General features: G+C 52.1%; 1 protein-coding gene across 1 annotated transcript in view; it reads left to right on the top strand.

Moving 5' to 3' along the window:
- The window catches only part of LOC125773154 (defective chorion-1 protein, FC106 isoform-like), a 43,223-nt gene extending 28,839 nt beyond the window's left edge, over positions 1-14,384 (top strand). The window contains exons 2-3 of the mRNA XM_049444303.1: positions 12,916-14,138; positions 14,238-14,384. Coding sequence (XP_049300260.1) covers positions 12,916-14,138; positions 14,238-14,384 — 1,370 coding nt within the window. The remainder of the gene's footprint in view (positions 1-12,915; positions 14,139-14,237) is intronic.
- Positions 14,385-17,644: the final 3,260 nt, after the last annotated feature.

The following is a 17,644-nucleotide window of genomic DNA, read 5'->3' as shown; positions in this document are numbered from 1 at the left end:
TGGCCCATATTTGCCCCATAGCTCCGCCGGTATCCAAGATATGGCCACACTTTCTTCTGGCCATGGGTAGATGGCACTTGTGGCTAGATTTCTTCCATGCACCACTAATCGCTACCATGTCTGTGGCCGGAGCTATTCACGAAAGCGCCTCGCGCACTTGGTCGGATTTTTGGTCCACCTGGCACCATTGTTGGCCCGTATTTGCCCCATAGCTCCGCCGGTATCCAAGATATGGCCACACTTTGTTCTGGCCATGGGTAGATGGCACTTGTGGCTAGATTTCTTCCATGCACCACTAATCGCTACCATGTCTCTGGCCGGAGCTATTCGACGAACAACCATCGCATTTACCTAGGTACTTTTTCGGATTTTTGGTCCAACTTGCACCATTTTTGGCCCATATTTGCCCCATAGCTCCGCCGGTATCCAAGATATGGCCACACTTTCTTCTGGCCATGGGTAGATGGCACTTGTGGCTAGATTTCTTCCATGCACCACTAATCGCTACCATGTCTCTGGCCGGAGCTATTCACGAAAGCGCCTCGCGCACTTGGTCGGATTTTTGGTCCAACTTGCACCATTTTTGGCCCATATTTGCCCCATAGCTCCGCCGGTATCCAAGATATGGCCACACTTTCTTCTGGCCATGGGTAGATGGCACTTGTGGCTAGATTTCTTCCATGCACCACTAATCGCTACCATGTCTGTGGCCGGAGCTATTCACGAAAGCGCCTCGCGCACTTGGTCGGATTTTTGGTCCACCTGGCACCATTGTTGGCCCGTATTTGCCCCATAGCTCCGCCGGTATCCAAGATATGGCCACACTTTGTTCTGGCCATGGGTAGATGGCACTTGTGGCTAGATTTCTTCCATGCACCACTAATCGCTACCATGTCTCTGGCCGGAGCTATTCGACGAACAACCATCGCATTTACCTAGGTACTTTTTCGGATTTTTGGTCCAACTTGCACCATTTTTGGCCCATATTTGCCCCATAGCTCCGCCGGTATCCAAGATATGGCCACACTTTCTTCTGGCCATGGGTAGATGGCACTTGTGGCTAGATTTCTTCCATGCACCACTAATCGCTACCATGTCTGTGGCCGGAGCTATTCACGAAAGCGCCTCGCGCACTTGGTCGGATTTTTGGTCCAACTTGCACCATTTTTGGCCCATATTTGCCCCATAGCTCCGCCGGTATCCAAGATATGGCCACACTTTCTTCTGGCCATGGGTAGATGGCACTTGTGGCTAGATTTCTTCCATGCACCACTAATCGCTACCATGTCTGTGGCCGGAGCTATTCACGAAAGCGCCTCGCGCACTTGGTCGGATTTTTGGTCCACCTGGCACCATTGTTGGCCCGTATTTGCCCCATAGCTCCGCCGGTATCCAAGATATGGCCACACTTTGTTCTGGCCATGGGTAGATGGCACTTGTGGCTAGATTTCTTCCATGCACCACTAATCGCTACCATGTCTCTGGCCGGAGCTATTCACGAAAGCGCCTCGCGCACTTGGTCGGATTTTTGGTCCAACTTGCACCATTTTTGGCCCATATTTGCCCCATAGCTCCGCCGGTATCCAAGATATGGCCACACTTTCTTCTGGCCATGGGTAGATGGCACTTGTGGCTAGATTTCTTCCATGCACCACTAATCGCTACCATGTCTGTGGCCGGAGCTATTCACGAAAGCGCCTCGCGCACTTGGTCGGATTTTTGGTCCACCTGGCACCATTGTTGGCCCGTATTTGCCCCATAGCTCCGCCGGTATCCAAGATATGGCCACACTTTGTTCTGGCCATGGGTAGATGGCACTTGTGGCTAGATTTCTTCCATGCACCACTAATCGCTACCATGTCTCTGGCCGGAGCTATTCGACGAACAACCATCGCATTTACCTAGGTACTTTTTCGGATTTTTGGTCCAACTTGCACCATTTTTGGCCCATATTTGCCCCATAGCTCCGCCGGTATCCAAGATATGGCCACACTTTCTTCTGGCCATGGGTAGATGGCACTTGTGGCTAGATTTCTTCCATGCACCACTAATCGCTACCATGTCTGTGGCCGGAGCTATTCACGAAAGCGCCTCGCGCACTTGGTCGGATTTTTGGTCCAACTTGCACCATTTTTGGCCCATATTTGCCCCATAGCTCCGCCGGTATCCAAGATATGGCCACACTTTCTTCTGGCCATGGGTAGATGGCACTTGTGGCTAGATTTCTTCCATGCACCACTAATCGCTACCATGTCTGTGGCCGGAGCTATTCGACGAACAACCATCGCATTTACCTAGGTACTTTTTCGGATTTTTGGTCCAACTTGCACCATTTTTGGCCCATATTTGCCCCATAGCTCCGCCGGTATCCAAGATATGGCCACACTTTCTTCTGGCCATGGGTAGATGGCACTTGTGGCTAGATTTCTTCCATGCACCACTAATCGCTACCATGTCTGTGGCCGGAGCTATTCGACGAACAACCATCGCATTTACCTAGGTACTTTTTCGGGTTTTTGGTCCTACTGGCACCATTTTTGGCCCATATTTGCCCCATAGCTCCGCCGGTATCCAAGATATGGCCACACTTTCTTCTGGCCATGGGTAGATGGCACTTGTGGCTAGATTTCTTCCATGCACCACTAATCGCTACCATGTCTGTGGCCGGAGCTATTCACGAAAGCGCCTCGCGCACTTGGTCGGATTTTTGGTCCACCTGGCACCATTGTTGGCCCGTATTTGCCCCATAGCTCCGCCGGTATCCAAGATATGGCCACACTTTGTTCTGGCCATGGGTAGATGGCACTTGTGGCTAGATTTCTTCCATGCACCACTAATCGCTACCATGTCTCTGGCCGGAGCTATTCGACGAAAAACCATCGCATTTACCTAGGTACTTTTTCGGTTTTTTGGTCCAACTTGCACCATTTTTGGCCCATATTTGCCCCATAGCTCCGCCGGTATCCAAGATATGGCCACACTTTCTTCTGGCCATGGGTAGATGGCACTTGTGGCTAGATTTCTTCCATGCACCACTAATCGCTACCATGTCTGTGGCCGGAGCTATTCACGAAAGCGCCTCGCGCACTTGGTCGGATTTTTGGTCCACCTGGCACCATTGTTGGCCCGTATTTGCCCCATAGCTCCGCCGGTATCCAAGATATGGCCACACTTTGTTCTGGCCATGGGTAGATGGCACTTGTGGCTAGATTTCTTCCATGCACCACTAATCGCTACCATGTCTCTGGCCGGAGCTATTCGACGAACAACCATCGCATTTACCTAGGTACTTTTTCGGATTTTTGGTCCAACTTGCACCATTTTTGGCCCATATTTGCCCCATAGCTCCGCCGGTATCCAAGATAGCGCCACACTTTCTTCTGGCCATGGGTAGATGGCACTTGTGGCTAGATTTCTTCCATGCACCACTAATCGCTACCATGTCTGTGGCCGGAGCTATTCACGAAAGCGCATCGCGCACTTGGTCGGATTTTTGGTCCAACTTGCACCATTTTTGGCCCGTATTTGCCCCATAGCTCCGCCGGTATCCAAGATATGGCCACACTTTCTTCTGGCCATGGGTAGATGGCACTTGTGGCTAGATTTCTTCCATGCACCACTAATCGCTACCATGTCTCTGGCCGGAGCTATTCGACGAACAACCATCGCATTCACCTTCTCGTTGCACTTCTTCGGGAATTTGGTGCAACCAAGTTTTCACTATAACTTGGTCATTTTCCGTCCATCGGACATGCGGTTTTGGGTGTCGATACTTGACACCGCGCGCTACAATATGTTCCTCCACGACCATGTGGTCCGATGCTTCCAACAGGAGCTATTCGAGGAGTACCGATTTTTCACCATTAAAAATGCTCAATTTTGCACCAACTTTTGCCTATAACTCAGGCTGTATCGATCGGATCTACAATCTTGAAAAAGTTTTGGATAGGTGGCACCAAATGCTACATTTCGTTCTTCCACGTCAACTTTGTCCGATGTCTAGCAAAAAAGTTATTCGCGAACCAAGTCCAGAACCCATGCAATGGCTGCCCTCATTGCATACATCACGGCGGTTAACTCTCGTTACTCTATACCGTGGACTTGGTACTTTTTCAGGCATTCGTTGCTACTTCTCGGTTCATGATATTCGTTTACGGTCTTCACTAGGGCATTTGGTGCTCCTTATCGGTTCATGATATTCGTTTACGGTCTTCACTAGGGCATTTGGTGCTCCTTATCGGTTCATGATATTCGTTTACGGTCTTCACTAGGGCATTTGGTGCTCCTTCTCGGTTCATGATATTCGTTTACGGTCTTCACTAGGGCATTTGGTACTGGGCTTCCCACTTTCTACTGATCGATCCATACTCACTTGCGTGCACCTAGCCTAGGAAGGTTTCCTTGGGCTTCCCATCTTTCTACTGATCGATCCATACTCACTTGCGTGCACCTAGCCTAGGAAGGTTTCCTATGGCTTCCCATCTTTCTACTGATCGATCCATACTCACTTGCGTGCACCTAGCCTAGGAAGGTTTCCTTGGGCTTCCCATCTTTCTACTGATCGATCCATACTCACTTGCGTGCACCTAGCCTAGGAAGGTTTCCTATGGCTTCCCATCTTTCTACTGATCGATCCATACTCACTTGCGTGCACCTAGCCTAGGAAGGTTTCCTTGGGCTTCCCATCTTTCTACTGATCGATCCATACTCACTTGCGTGCACCTAGCCTAGGAAGGTTTCCTTGGGCTTCCCATCTTTCTACTGATCGATCCATACTCACTTGCGTGCACCTAGCCTAGGAAGGTTTCCTATGGCTTCCCATCTTTCTACTGATCGATCCATACTCACTTGCGTGCACCTAGCCTAGGAAGGTTTCCTTGGGCTTCCCATCTTTCTACTGATCGATCCATACTCACTTGCGTGCACCTAGCCTAGGAAGGTTTCCTATGGCTTCCCATCTTTCTACTGATCGATCCATACTCACTTGCGTGCACCTAGCCTAGGAAGGTTTCCTATGGCTTCCCATCTTTCTACTGATCGATCCATACTCACTTGCGTGCACCTAGCCTAGGAAGGTTTCCTTGGGCTTCCCATCTTTCTACTGATCGATCCATACTCACTTGCGTGCACCTAGCCTAGGAAGGTTTCCTATGGCTTCCCATCTTTCTACTGATCGATCCATACTCACTTGCGTGCACCTAGCCTAGGAAGGTTTCCTATGGCTTCCCATCTTTCTACTGATCGATCCATACTCACTTGCGTGCACCTAGCCTAGGAAGGTTTCCTATGGCTTCCCATCTTTCTACTGATCGATCCATACTCACTTGCGTGCACCTAGCCTAGGAAGGTTTCCTTGGGCTTCCCATCTTTCTACTGATCGATCCATACTCACTTGCGTGCACCTAGCCTAGGAAGGTTTCCTTGGGCTTCCCATCTTTCTACTGATCGATCCATACTCACTTGCGTGCACCTAGCCTAGGAAGGTTTCCTATGGCTTCCCATCTTTCTACTGATCGATCCATACTCACTTGCGTGCACCTAGCCTAGGAAGGTTTCCTTGGGCTTCCCATCTTTCTACTGATCGATCCATACTCACTTGCGTGCACCTAGCCTAGGAAGGTTTCCTATGGCTTCCCATCTTTCTACTGATCGATCCATACTCACTTGCGTGCACCTAGCCTAGGAAGGTTTCCTATGGCTTCCCATCTTTCTACTGATCGATCCATACTCACTTGCGTGCACCTAGCCTAGGAAGGTTTCCTATGGCTTCCCATCTTTCTACTGATCGATCCATACTCACTTGCGTGCACCTAGCCTAGGAAGGTTTCCTTGGGCTTCCCATCTTTCTACTGATCGATCCATACTCACTTGCGTGCACCTAGCCTAGGAAGGTTTCCTTGGGCTTCCCATCTTTCTACTGATCGATCCATACTCACTTGCGTGCACCTAGCCTAGGAAGGTTTCCTATGGCTTCCCATCTTTCTACTGATCGATCCATACTCACTTGCGTGCACCTAGCCTAGGAAGGTTTCCTTGGGCTTCCCATCTTTCTACTGATCGATCCATACTCACTTGCGTGCACCTAGCCTAGGAAGGTTTCCCTTTGGTACCGACTTCCATCTACGCACTCGATATAACCTAGGTACTTGGTACCGATGATGGTTAACACTCAAGCATTTCTTGCATCCTGCGTGCAAGGTACCAATTTTCACTTCTTAGGTACGTTTATGGGCCCGCATTTATCCAATATCGCTCCGATGGCCTTTCGCATTATTTCATCCGATAGCCCTTGCCAAAAGCTACCAAAAGTTCCTCCACGGCCATGTGCTCCGACGCTTAGTTTAGGAAATATTCGAAAAAATTCATCTTAGGAAAAATTTTCTTATTGGAAAATCACCTTAAATCGATGGCCATTTTTTGGGCAAAAACTTTAACGTCTTCCCGACTTTGCGGGAATTGCGAATTTTAGGCACCCAGAGAAAATCTTTTACTTTAAGGGGGCGGCCGCGAAGTTGCCCAAAGTCTCGGACACAAAAATTCTCAAGTTCCCCACTCTAGTAAATCGCCCAATGAGTATCTCCTGGCCCGCGAGCTCTGCGAGCGGGCCAGCTTCGGCGATTTTTGCCTTTTCGCCTAGGCGGTTCTTCTACGAAATTGGTCCACAGCTTTTGCTCAGAAAGCTAGCATTTGTTGCAACAGTTAGGTACTTGGTACCACATTTTGGTATCCATTTGGGCATTTGTGGCAACTACTCGGTACTTTGGCCCACATTTCGCTCTACTCGGGCTTCTATGGTGGTACTTGTCGGTACTTCTGGCCAACTTAGGCCAATTGGGTGCAACTTGTGGGTACTCTGTGGGTACTTTAGGGCGTATTGTGTCTTTCGGGTGAACCTTCGCTATACTTCATGGGTACTGATGGCCAACTTAGGAACATTCAGTGCAACCTTTGGGCCTAAGGAAATTTGTCCAACTCTTTGGACTTAGAAAATTTTCTGGACTTAGAAAATTTTCTGGACTTGTAAAAATTTTCAAATGTTCAATTTGGCCCACATTTCGCTCTACTCGGGCCTCTATGGTGCTACTTGGCGGTACTTTTGGCCAACTTAGGCCAATTGGGTGCTCTTTGTGGGTACTCTATCGGTACTTTTGGCCAACTTAGGCCAATGGGGTGCTATATGTGGGTGCTCTATCGGTACTTTTGGCCATGTTAGGCCCATTCGGTGCTATTTGTGGGTACTCTATCGGTACTTTTGGCCATGTTAGGCCCATTCGGTGCTATTTGTGGGTACTCTATCAGTACTTTTGGCCAACTTAGGCCAACTCAGTGCTACTTGTGGGTACTCTATCGGTACTTTTGGCCAACTTAGGCCAACGCGGTGCTATTTGTGGGTACTCTATCGGTACTTTTGGCCAACTTAGGCCCATTCGGTGCTATTTGTGGGTACTCTATCGGTACTTTTGGCCAACATAGGCCAATTGGGTGCTACTTGTGGGTGCTCTATCGGTACTTTTGGCCAACTTAGGCCAACTGGGTGCTATTTGTGGGTACTCTATCGGTACTTTTGGCCAACATAGGCCAATTGGGTGCTACTTGTGGGTGCTCTATCGGTACTTTTGGCCAACTTAGGCCAACTGGGTGCTATTTGTGGGTACTCTATCGGTACTTTTGGCCAACTTAGGCCAACTCAGTGCTTCTTGTGGGTACTCTATCGGTACTTTTGGCCAACTTAGGCCCATTCGGTGCTATTTGTGGGTACTCTATCGGTACTTTTGGCCAACTTAGGCCAACTCAGTGCTACTTGTGGGTACTCTATCGGTACTTTTGGCCAACTTAGGCCAATTGGGTGCTCTTTGTGGGTGCTCTATCGGTACTTTGGGACATATTATGTCCTTCGGGTGAACCTTCTCGATACCTCATGGGTACTTGTGGCCAACTTAGGAAAATTCAGTGCAACCTATGGGCCTTTGGAAATTGTTCCAACACTTTGGACTTAGAAAATTTTCTGGACTTAGAAAATTTTTTGGACTTAGAAAAATTTTCAACTTCTGTATCTTCTTCATCATGTTCCATTTTGTGGGACTTAGAAAATTTTCTGGACTTAGAAAATTTTTTGGACTTAGGAAATTTTTCAACACTTGTAAAATTTTTGTTCCTTCTTTGAAGAAGAATACTTTCCACTATTAGCTTCTTTCTCTTTTTCTTCTTAGTTGTCTTCTTATTTTCGGTCCGAGAGCGCCGACACTTGTAAAATTATCTAAGTCCGAAGACTTTTGGAATGAACCAAAAGTCAACGAACACAATACATCAACCCTATCAACATCAAGTGGCAACCCGAAGGAAGCGCAGCGGCCAGCCCATGTACAACGCGAAGTTGTAGCATGCAACCAACCAACCGCTAACCTCCAACGGCACTCAATGTATTCGTTACACATGGGCGCACCTGCACCACACTGTCGTGACCATCCAACGAGCCGTCGGTTCGGTCGTGTGTTACAAGCACCCCATCACATAGGCATAGAGTCACCACACAGTGTTCTTCAACACTCTCGTCACATGGTGCAAGTCACGGTACGCACCACCAATGTGCACTGGTTGGCCAATTCCAGCACACACGGGGCGCGCACGCGCAAGCACTAACCACCAAGCATGGGTCGCCTGAGAGGATCGATGCGAACGCATCTCTACAACTTGAAGCTCCCAGCCTGTAGTCCCGTCGTTTGCGGGCGGTCGTAGGTGTCGAAACTAGTGATATCCACAGTCGGCAAGCTCGTCCACCGGTGTTCCCAACATGTATGGTACTAACACGTGCAGCGCGAACCCGCCCTTTGCGGCCTAGTAGTAAGCGGGGATGAGACGCCAGTGTGCCAATGGACAGCACGGACGGTTCTCGGAGGGTTGTTAGGCCCGCTAGCTTACGACCACCTAATGGGTATAAGAAGCGCTATCAGCTCGGATTGGATACGACCTTAGAGGCGTTCAGGCATAATCCAGCGGACGTAGCGTCATACCATAGTCCGTTCGAACTAGTATTGAGCCAGTGGTCCGTACCTGTGGTTCCTCTCGTACTGCACAGGAATTCCGTTAAGATAGCGACAAACAATGCACACCAGTAGGGTAAAACTAACCTGTCTCACGACGGTCTAAACCCAGCTCACGTTCCCTTGAAAGGGTGAACAATCCTACGCTTGGTAAATTTTGCTTTACAATGATAGGAAGAGCCGACATCGAAGGATCAAAAAGCCACGTCGCTATGAACGCTTGGCGGCCACAAGCCAGTTATCCCTGTAGTCGAGAGCGAGCATCCGAAGTGAACGGACGTGTTTTTGAAGCGCTCCCGTGCGAACTTGCGAAAAGTGTGCGCCAAAGCGGAATAGTACGAGTTTCACCCATAGGCGGCGTTGGTGTTGTCAGGAAGAATATTCCCCAGCCCCCCCAACTTGAACCATATCGCTACGAGCGTTTTTGCGGAAAAAGTGAAATATTTCACGAAATATTTCATGAAATATTTCAACCTTGAAATATTTCAAAAGAGGACAAAAATTCCTTTCCGGGGAGCCGTCGGACGCCCGGATCGGACAAGTGGTTCCGGAGTTATAGCGGTTTGAAAAAGTTTGATAAGTAGTTTGATAACAGTTATCGAACTCCAACACCGACTTATCAAACTTCCGGACAAATACTAAAAGTGGAATATCTCGGCCAATCCTCGTGCTAGAGGGACGTCCGAGGTATCGGTGGATAGGTCTTGGAGTGGAGCACCGGATCGTCACCCCCCCGCCCCTCCCATATCCACCCCCTCCCCCTCAGGAGGGGAAAACCAGTGATTTTTAGTGTCCGGTTGGTTTTGCGTTATAAAAGTGCGTGAATCGGTATAAAAATATTGAAAAACATTAAGTGCGAACATCCCGACTCGTTTAAGGGGTCTACCGTTTTCGTGTGATGAAAAACAAAAAAGTTGTGGGTGTTTGAAATTTCAATTGCGAAGTGTAGTGCAAATGTATGGGAAACGGCATTTTCCCCCGGTTTTTCTTTAATAACTTTTTATCGGAGTGTCGGATCACCGCGATTTTTGCACCGCTGGATGCGCACAGCTGAGAGGTTTATGTCTGTGGTTCTGAATTTTTCATTTCGTACATAACCTCAAAAATTTTGAGCAAAAACCTCAAAAGTTGCTAAGGAAGTGTTTAAAGTGGTTTAGAACAACGTTGATGATCGAATCGTTATTAAAAACAGTTAAGTGAGATTCAGGCGCTTCGATTGATATATTGTGCGTTTCGGTACGTTAAGTTTTGTGAAAGTTATTGCCGATTGAATTTGGGGACTTCAAACGTGAATTTTGTATGAAGTATCGGCAAAAGTATTTCACAACATTGCGCGCCGTCTGAGTGGCGCCGGCGAAAACGCGTGGAGGTACGGCACAACATTTCGCCACGGGTCCGGAGGAGCCAAAAGTGGCCAAAAGTGACCAGGAGAAGTCTTCATCCTACGGGGACGTGTCGCACATGGATCGAAGCGGGCCGCTCTCGGTAAGCCAGGAAAGTGTTCCAATTTTAAATCTGACCTAAATTGGGCTTGTGGGACCGAGTTGAAGTTTAGCTTTTCCGGCGATTTTCCTGTTTCATCTTCAAATTGGGCTACCAGGCTCAATAGTCATCCGATCGTAACGGGAAAGTTTTTGCTGCAATTGCCGGAACGTTTGCCAACGAGTTCCAAGCGAACATCCCGGAAAAGTCGGAAAAGTCGGAAAAGCGTTTTCGGGTGCTAGGATTTCTTCGGCCAATCCATATCGTGCGACATATCATTCGACGCAGCGGATCGTGAGGATTGTGGAAAACAACACCTCGTCCACTTTCCACCCATCCCCGCCCACCAGCAGCCGGAAAACCGGTTGTGGAAGCAGTTTTCCTGAGTTTTCCCGGGTTTAGAGCGGAGTTAGGTCAACGGTGTGTTCGGGGAAATTGCTCGGCAGGAAAATTTCCATCTAATTCCATCTTCAGCCGGGTTACTTTCCAACCCCAGGGGCCGCACCAGCCGGAAAAGCGTTTTTTGGAGTAAAAATTTTCCGGCCAAATCCCATCGTGCGGCATATCGTTCGACGCGGCGGATCGTGAGGATTGTGGAAAACACCACCTCGTCCACTTTCCACCCACCCCCGCCCACTAGCAGCCGGAAAACCGGTTGTTGAAGCAGTTTTCCCGAGTTTTCCCGGGTTTAGAGCGGAGTTAGGTCAACGGTGTGTTCGGGGAAATTGCTCGGCAGGAAAATTTCCATCTAATTCCATCTTCAGCCGGGTTACTTTCCAACCCCAGGGGCCGCACCAGCCGGAAAAGCGTTTTTTGGAGTAAAAATTTTCCGGCCAAATCCCATCGTGCGGCATATCGTTCGACGCGGCGGATCGTGAGGATTGTGGAAAACACCACCTCGTCCACTTTCCACCCACCCCCGCCCACCCGCAGCCGGAAAACCGGTTGTTGAAGCAGTTTTCCCGAGTTTTCCCGGGTTTAGAGCGGAGTTAGGTCAACGGTGTGTTCGGGGAAATTGCTCGGCAGGAAAATTTCCATCTAATTCCATCTTCAGCCGGGTTACTTTCCAACCCCAGGGGCCGCACCAGCCGGAAAAGCGTTTTTTGGAGTAAAAATTTTCCGGCCAAATCCCATCGTGCGGCATATCGTTCGACGCGGCGGATCGTGAGGATTGTGGAAAACATCACCTCGTCCACTTTCCACCCACCCCCGCCCACCAGCTGCCGGAAAACCGGTTGTTGAAGCAGTTTTCCCGAGTTTTTCCGGGTTTAGAGCGGAGTTAGGTCAACGGTGTGTTCGGGGAAATTGCTCGGCAGGAAAATTTCCATCCATTTTCATCTTCAGCCGGGTAACTTTCCAACTCCAGGGGCCGCACCAGCCGGAAAAGCGTTTTTTGGAGTAAAAATTTTCCGGCCAAACCCCATCGTGCGGCATATCGTTCGACGCGGCGGATCGTGAGGATTGTGGAAAACACCACCTCGTCCACTTTCCACCCACCCCCGCCCACCCGCAGCCGGAAAACCGGTTGTTGAAGCAGTTTTCCCGAGTTTTCCCGGGTTTAGAGCGGAGTTAGGTCAACGGTGTGTTCGGGGAAATTGCTCGGCAGGAAAATTTCCATCTAATTCCATCTTCAGCCGGGTTACTTTCCAACCCCAGGGGCCGCACCAGCCGGAAAAGCGTTTTTTGGAGTAAAAATTTTCCGGCCAAATCCCATCGTGCGGCATATCGTTCGACGCGGCGGACCGCGAGGATTGTGGAAAACACCACCTCGTCCACTTTCCACCCACCCCCGCCCACCCGCAGCCGGAAAACCGGTTGTTGAAGCAGTTTTCCCGAGTTTTCCCGGGTTTAGAGCGGAGTTAGGTCAACGGTGTGTTCGGGGAAATTGCTCGGCAGGAAAATTTCCATCTAATTCCATCTTCAGCCGGGTTACTTTCCAACCCCAGGGGCCGCACCAGCCGGAAAAGCGTTTTTGGAGTAAAAAATTTTCCGGCCAAATCCCATCGTGCGGCATATCGTTCGACGCGGCGGATCGTGAGGATTGTGGAAAACACCACCTCGTCCACTTTCCACCCACCCCCGCCCACTAGCAGCCGGAAAACCGGTTGTTGAAGCAGTTTTCCCGAGTTTTCCCGGGTTTAGAGTGGAGGTACGTGAACGGCGTGTTCTGCGGGATTGTTCGGCTGGGAAATTTCCATCGCTTTGCTTCTTTAGCCGGGCAATTTTCCTTCATCAGGGGCCGCACCAGCCGAAAAAGCGTCTTTGTATAGGGGGGTCGTGTAAGTAGGAGGAAAGGAGCAAAGCCCAGTCATGGCAACGACTGGGCGTACGCTCCGATCTCGGACGGAGTCCATCGAGGAGAGGCCTCCGAAACTCCCCGCCTTAATGGAAGCACGAGTGGTGATTCCACGGGCCACGGTGGCGGTTCCGAGCTCAAAGCCACCGAGTCCGGAAATGACTGAGGTGCTTAAGCTCCTCAATGAGTCGTCGCTCACGATTGAGCAACTACGGGCAACCATCAAGGAGCTGCAAATGGAGTTGACGATGCTCCGACAGCGGATGGATGCGAATGCGGAGCAATCTCGTCAAGATATGCGGCTGGTTCGAGAGCAGGCCCGAGAAGAGATGCGGCAGGTACGTGAGGAGGCCCGTCAACGGGAAACGTTCGCCCGTGAGGACAATGAGCGTCTTCGCAGTGCGCTGATGGAGGAGCGTACCAGCTTCCAGGAGTTGTTGGCGCAGTCCATGGGGTTTGGTGGCCCTCAGCGTCCGCAGCGGCAGAACACGGAGCCTGCACCATCAGCAGCGAAGAAGCAGCAGCAACAACAGCAGCTGAACCAGAGCGAGTGGCCGCAGTTGCAAGCGAAGCAGCAGCATCAGCGTGAGCGGCCGACGTCCGAGCGTTATCCAGTCGGATCAGGAGCGGTGGCGGATTGCCACCTGGATGATGAAGGCGACCAATGGACAGTCGTCGAGCGTAAGCAACAGCGACGGATCGCCACAAGTGCTGCACCGTCTTCTCAGTGGCAGAATCAAGGACGCCTGCTAAGCGAGCAGATGCGGCAGAAGCAGCAGAAGAATGCAAACACTGCTCAGTCGGCGCGTTCATCTCAGCCAGCACAGCAGCAGCAGCAATCAGCGCACAAGAAGTTGCGTCGCACAAGGGCTGACGTGATTGAGGTGGTGCCTAAGGATGGTAAGACCTGGCTGGATGTGTATACGAAGGTCCGCCGGGCTCTGAATAACGACACCAGTGCCCAAGACATGGCCGAGTCTATTAAGATGGGCAAGCGAACGCGGACGAACAACCTCCGTCTTCCACTCGCTCGATCTGCCGATACGGAGCAGATCTGCTCCCGCGTTCAGGAGCTGGTAGGCGAGGAAGGAGTTGTGCGAGCCATTACGGACATGGGTGAGCTCCTGGTTACTCACATCGACCCGTCCGCCACGGAGGAAGAGTTGAAGGAGGCTCTGGACACAGCAGCGTCCGGAAAGACCGGAATTGCATCGGTCAGCATGTGGGGCCGATTCGATGGCATCAAGACAGCCCGGGTACGGCTTTACTCCAAACAGGCGAAGGCACTCAGCGGTAAATCCATCAAGTTGTGTGGCTGTGTGAGCTACATGCAGGAGGCCGCACCACATCCAGTAGAGCGTCAGCGATGCTATCGTTGTCTACTCATGGGCCACTTGGCACGTGACTGCCGTTCTCAGGTTACTCGAGAGAAGATCTGCATCCGCTGTGGCACCGAAGGTCACTTCTCCAAGGGATGCACGGCCGAGCTGAAATGTGCCGTGTGTGGTGGTCCCCACGCTGTCGGCCATAACACTTGTGTTCAGACGGCCCAAAATTCACTCTAAAGGTGATGCAAGTCAACATCGGGCACGGCCGGGTCGCACAAGATCTGGCCATCCAGACAGCACGGAACGATCGGGTGGATGTACTGTTGCTGTCCGAGGTTTACAGGCCGCCTGCGAATAACGGCAACTGGGCGTTAGATGCGTCAGGAGCTGCAGCCGTGGTGTCGACTGGGCCGTATCCTTTACAGCGGGTGTGGCGTAGTGCGGTTCCTGGTCTTGTTGCTGCACAAGTGGCAGGAGTTGTCTTCATTTCCTGCTATGCTCCTCCACGTTTGCTAATCTCAGAGTTCGAGGCGTTCATAGAGGCGGTGCAGCTGGAGGTGTTGTCCCACGACAGTGTGGTCGTCGCTGGGGATTTCAACGCCGCACATACCGCCTGGGGAAGCGATCGTGATACCACGCGAGGCGAGGAACTTCTCATGATGGCGCAGTCACTGGGCCTTACGCTTCTTAACAGAGGGAGTGCGCCTACATTTGCTGGGAATGGCGTGGCACAGGCCAGCCATATCGACGTCACCTTCGTTAGTCCGAGCATTGCACGTGTTGACTCGTGGGTGGTTGCAAGCACGTACAACGCATCTGACCATTTCAACATCGAGTTCGAGGTAGGCAGTACAGCCGGAGTATCATCGGATCGGCCACCACACCATAGGCCGAACGGCGGGCATTCTCGGCAACAGAATAGAGCATCGGCTGGCAGACGCTGGAAGATCAGGCAGTTTGATGCCGACGCATTTCTCCTGGCACTAAGCGCAGCTAGGTTCGAGGAGCGAGCAGCGACACACTTTGGGCTGGTGGATGCGATGGTCGACGCGTGTGAGGAGACCATGCAGCGTGCCCCGTGGTCGCCTCATGGCTCCCGTCGGAGTGTTTTCTGGTGGAGTCCGGAGCTGGATCAGCTGCGGGAAGTGTGTCGTGAGGCACGTGACTGCATGCTGAGGACAACTGACTTGCAGGAGCGCAGCTTCGCGGCCGCGCGTCACCGTACAGCGAGACATGAGCTGGACAAAGCCATTCGTGCCAGTAAGCGTCGCCATTTTGAGGACCTGGTGAAGGAGGCAGAGGACAACGTGTTCGGCGCTGGCTATCGGGTGGTGTTGTCCCGGCTTCGCGGCAGCTTTGTTCCAGCTGAGGGAGATCGCAGCGAGCTGGAGCGGATTGTGGGGGACTTGTTCCCCACCCATCCACCGGTCACCTGGCCTGATTACACCGAGGAGCAGCAGTGTCCTGTAGCAGAAGCGCCCCTTCAGATGCGGCCAGTTACCACCAGCGAGCTGCTTACCATAGTGGCCAACATGAACAATCGTAAAGCGCCCGGACTAGACGGCATCCCGAATGCGGCCGTTAAGGCCGCCATCAGGAAGTACCCGGAGGTCTTCTGCCGAATGTACCAGGACTGTTTTGACCGTGGCGAGTTTCCTTCGTCATGGAAGAGGCAGCGTCTGGTGCTGCTGCCGAAGCCCGGCAAACCTCCCGGGGAAAGCTCCTCGTACCGGCCTCTCTGCATGCTTGATGCACTGGGCAAGGTCTTGGAGCGCCTGATTCTTGAGCGGCTAAACGAGCATCTGGAGGACCCGGAAGGTCCACTCCTTGCGGACGAGCAGTATGGATTTCGTCGTGGAAGATCCACCGTCAGCGCGATAGAACGTGTTGTCCAGGCCGGCAGGACGGCCATGGCGTTCCGTCGGACGAATCATCGGGATAATCGTTGCCTGATGGTGGTGGCGCTGGACGTCCGCAATGCATTCAACTCGGCGTCGTGGCAGGACATCGCGAGTGCATTGCGTGACAAGGGGGTTCCGTCGATGCTGCAACGAATCCTGCGCAGCTACTTCGAGGGCCGTAAGCTGTACGTGGAGACGAACGAGGGTCCAATTGTGAGAGATGTTACTGCAGGGGTGCCACAGGGGTCCATTTTGGGCCCCACTTTGTGGAACCTCCTATACGACGGCGTTTTGGCGGTGACTCTCCCACCGGGTGTAGAGAGTGTGGCTTACGCGGACGACCTCGTCTTATTGGTCCCGGCGACCACACCAGAGGCGGCAGCAGCATCTGCGGAGCAAGCATTTGCGGCGATTCAGGCGTGGATGCACGACCATCATCTGGAGTTGGCTCCACACAAAACGGAGATGACTGTGATCTCCAGCAGGAAGAAGCCTCCGTCAGTCTCCATCAATCTGAGCGGTGTGGTTGTGCAGTGTGCTCGCTCCATTCGATATCTCGGAGTGCAGCTGCACGATCATCTGTCGTGGCTTCCACACGTCAAGCAGATAACAGCCAAAGCCACTAGAGTAGCGGATGCAGTCACCCGTCTTATCGAAAATCATCGTGGGCCGAAAGCCAGCAAGGCCAGATTACTGGCAGCTGTGGTGGAGTCAGTACTTCGATACGCGGCGCCGGTTTGGAGCGGGGGATTGGAGCTGCGCGAGTGTTGCCGCTTACTTCAACGTGTGCAGCGAAAGATGGCCATACGCGTGTCCAGAGCGTTCTGCACAACGAGGTACGAGTCGGCTGTGCTGATGGCCGGCTTGGTGCCAATCGGTCTACTGCTGCAGGAGGACACTCGTGTTTATCATCGGATAGCGCAGGAGGGCCGGGTGATGGCCAACGAGATCCGGCGGCAGGAGCGAGAATTCACCATCGATCAGTGGCAACGCAACTGGGACGAGGATGCGGCCAGTGAAAACGCCAGCCGCTACACACGCTGGGCGCATCGTGTGCTGCCAAACGTCGGGGCATGGCAGTCTAGAGCTCATGGCGATGTGACCTTCCAGCTGACTCAGGTACTCACTGGTCACGGTTTCTTCCGTGACTACCTGAGCAGTATGGGGTTCACGTCGTCTCCGGACTGCAGGAGATGCCCAGGAGTTCCTGAGACGGCTGAGCACGCCGTGTTCCAGTGTCCCCGGTTCGCGGATGTTCGGGAAAGACTGCTTGGCGATATCTCCCCTGATGACCTGCAGGCAGTTTTGCTTCGGGGCTCGGAGCAGTGGAGCCAGGTATGTGAGGCTGCCGCCAGCATCACCAACGAGCTGCAGGCGGAGTGGGACGCTGAACGTGCGGAGTTGGCCGCGCAAGGTCTGTTGTCGCTAGCGTCTACTCCGCAGGATCGGGAAGCCGTGGCACGGGCTAGGAATGATCGGCGAAATGCAGCCCGACGGGCGCTGACAGCACTTCGGCGAGAACAACGAAGAGCGGAGCGACCACCATCACCTCCTCCATCGCCTACAACAGCGGCGCGTCGTGCGGCCATTCGCGAA

This window comes from Anopheles funestus, assembly GCF_943734845.2.
Source record: "Anopheles funestus chromosome X unlocalized genomic scaffold, idAnoFuneDA-416_04 X_unloc_23, whole genome shotgun sequence".
Lineage (NCBI taxonomy): Eukaryota > Metazoa > Arthropoda > Insecta > Diptera > Culicidae > Anopheles > Anopheles funestus.
The sequence above is the reverse complement of the archived record's forward strand: the minus strand, read 5'-3'. Positions and strand labels throughout refer to the sequence as shown.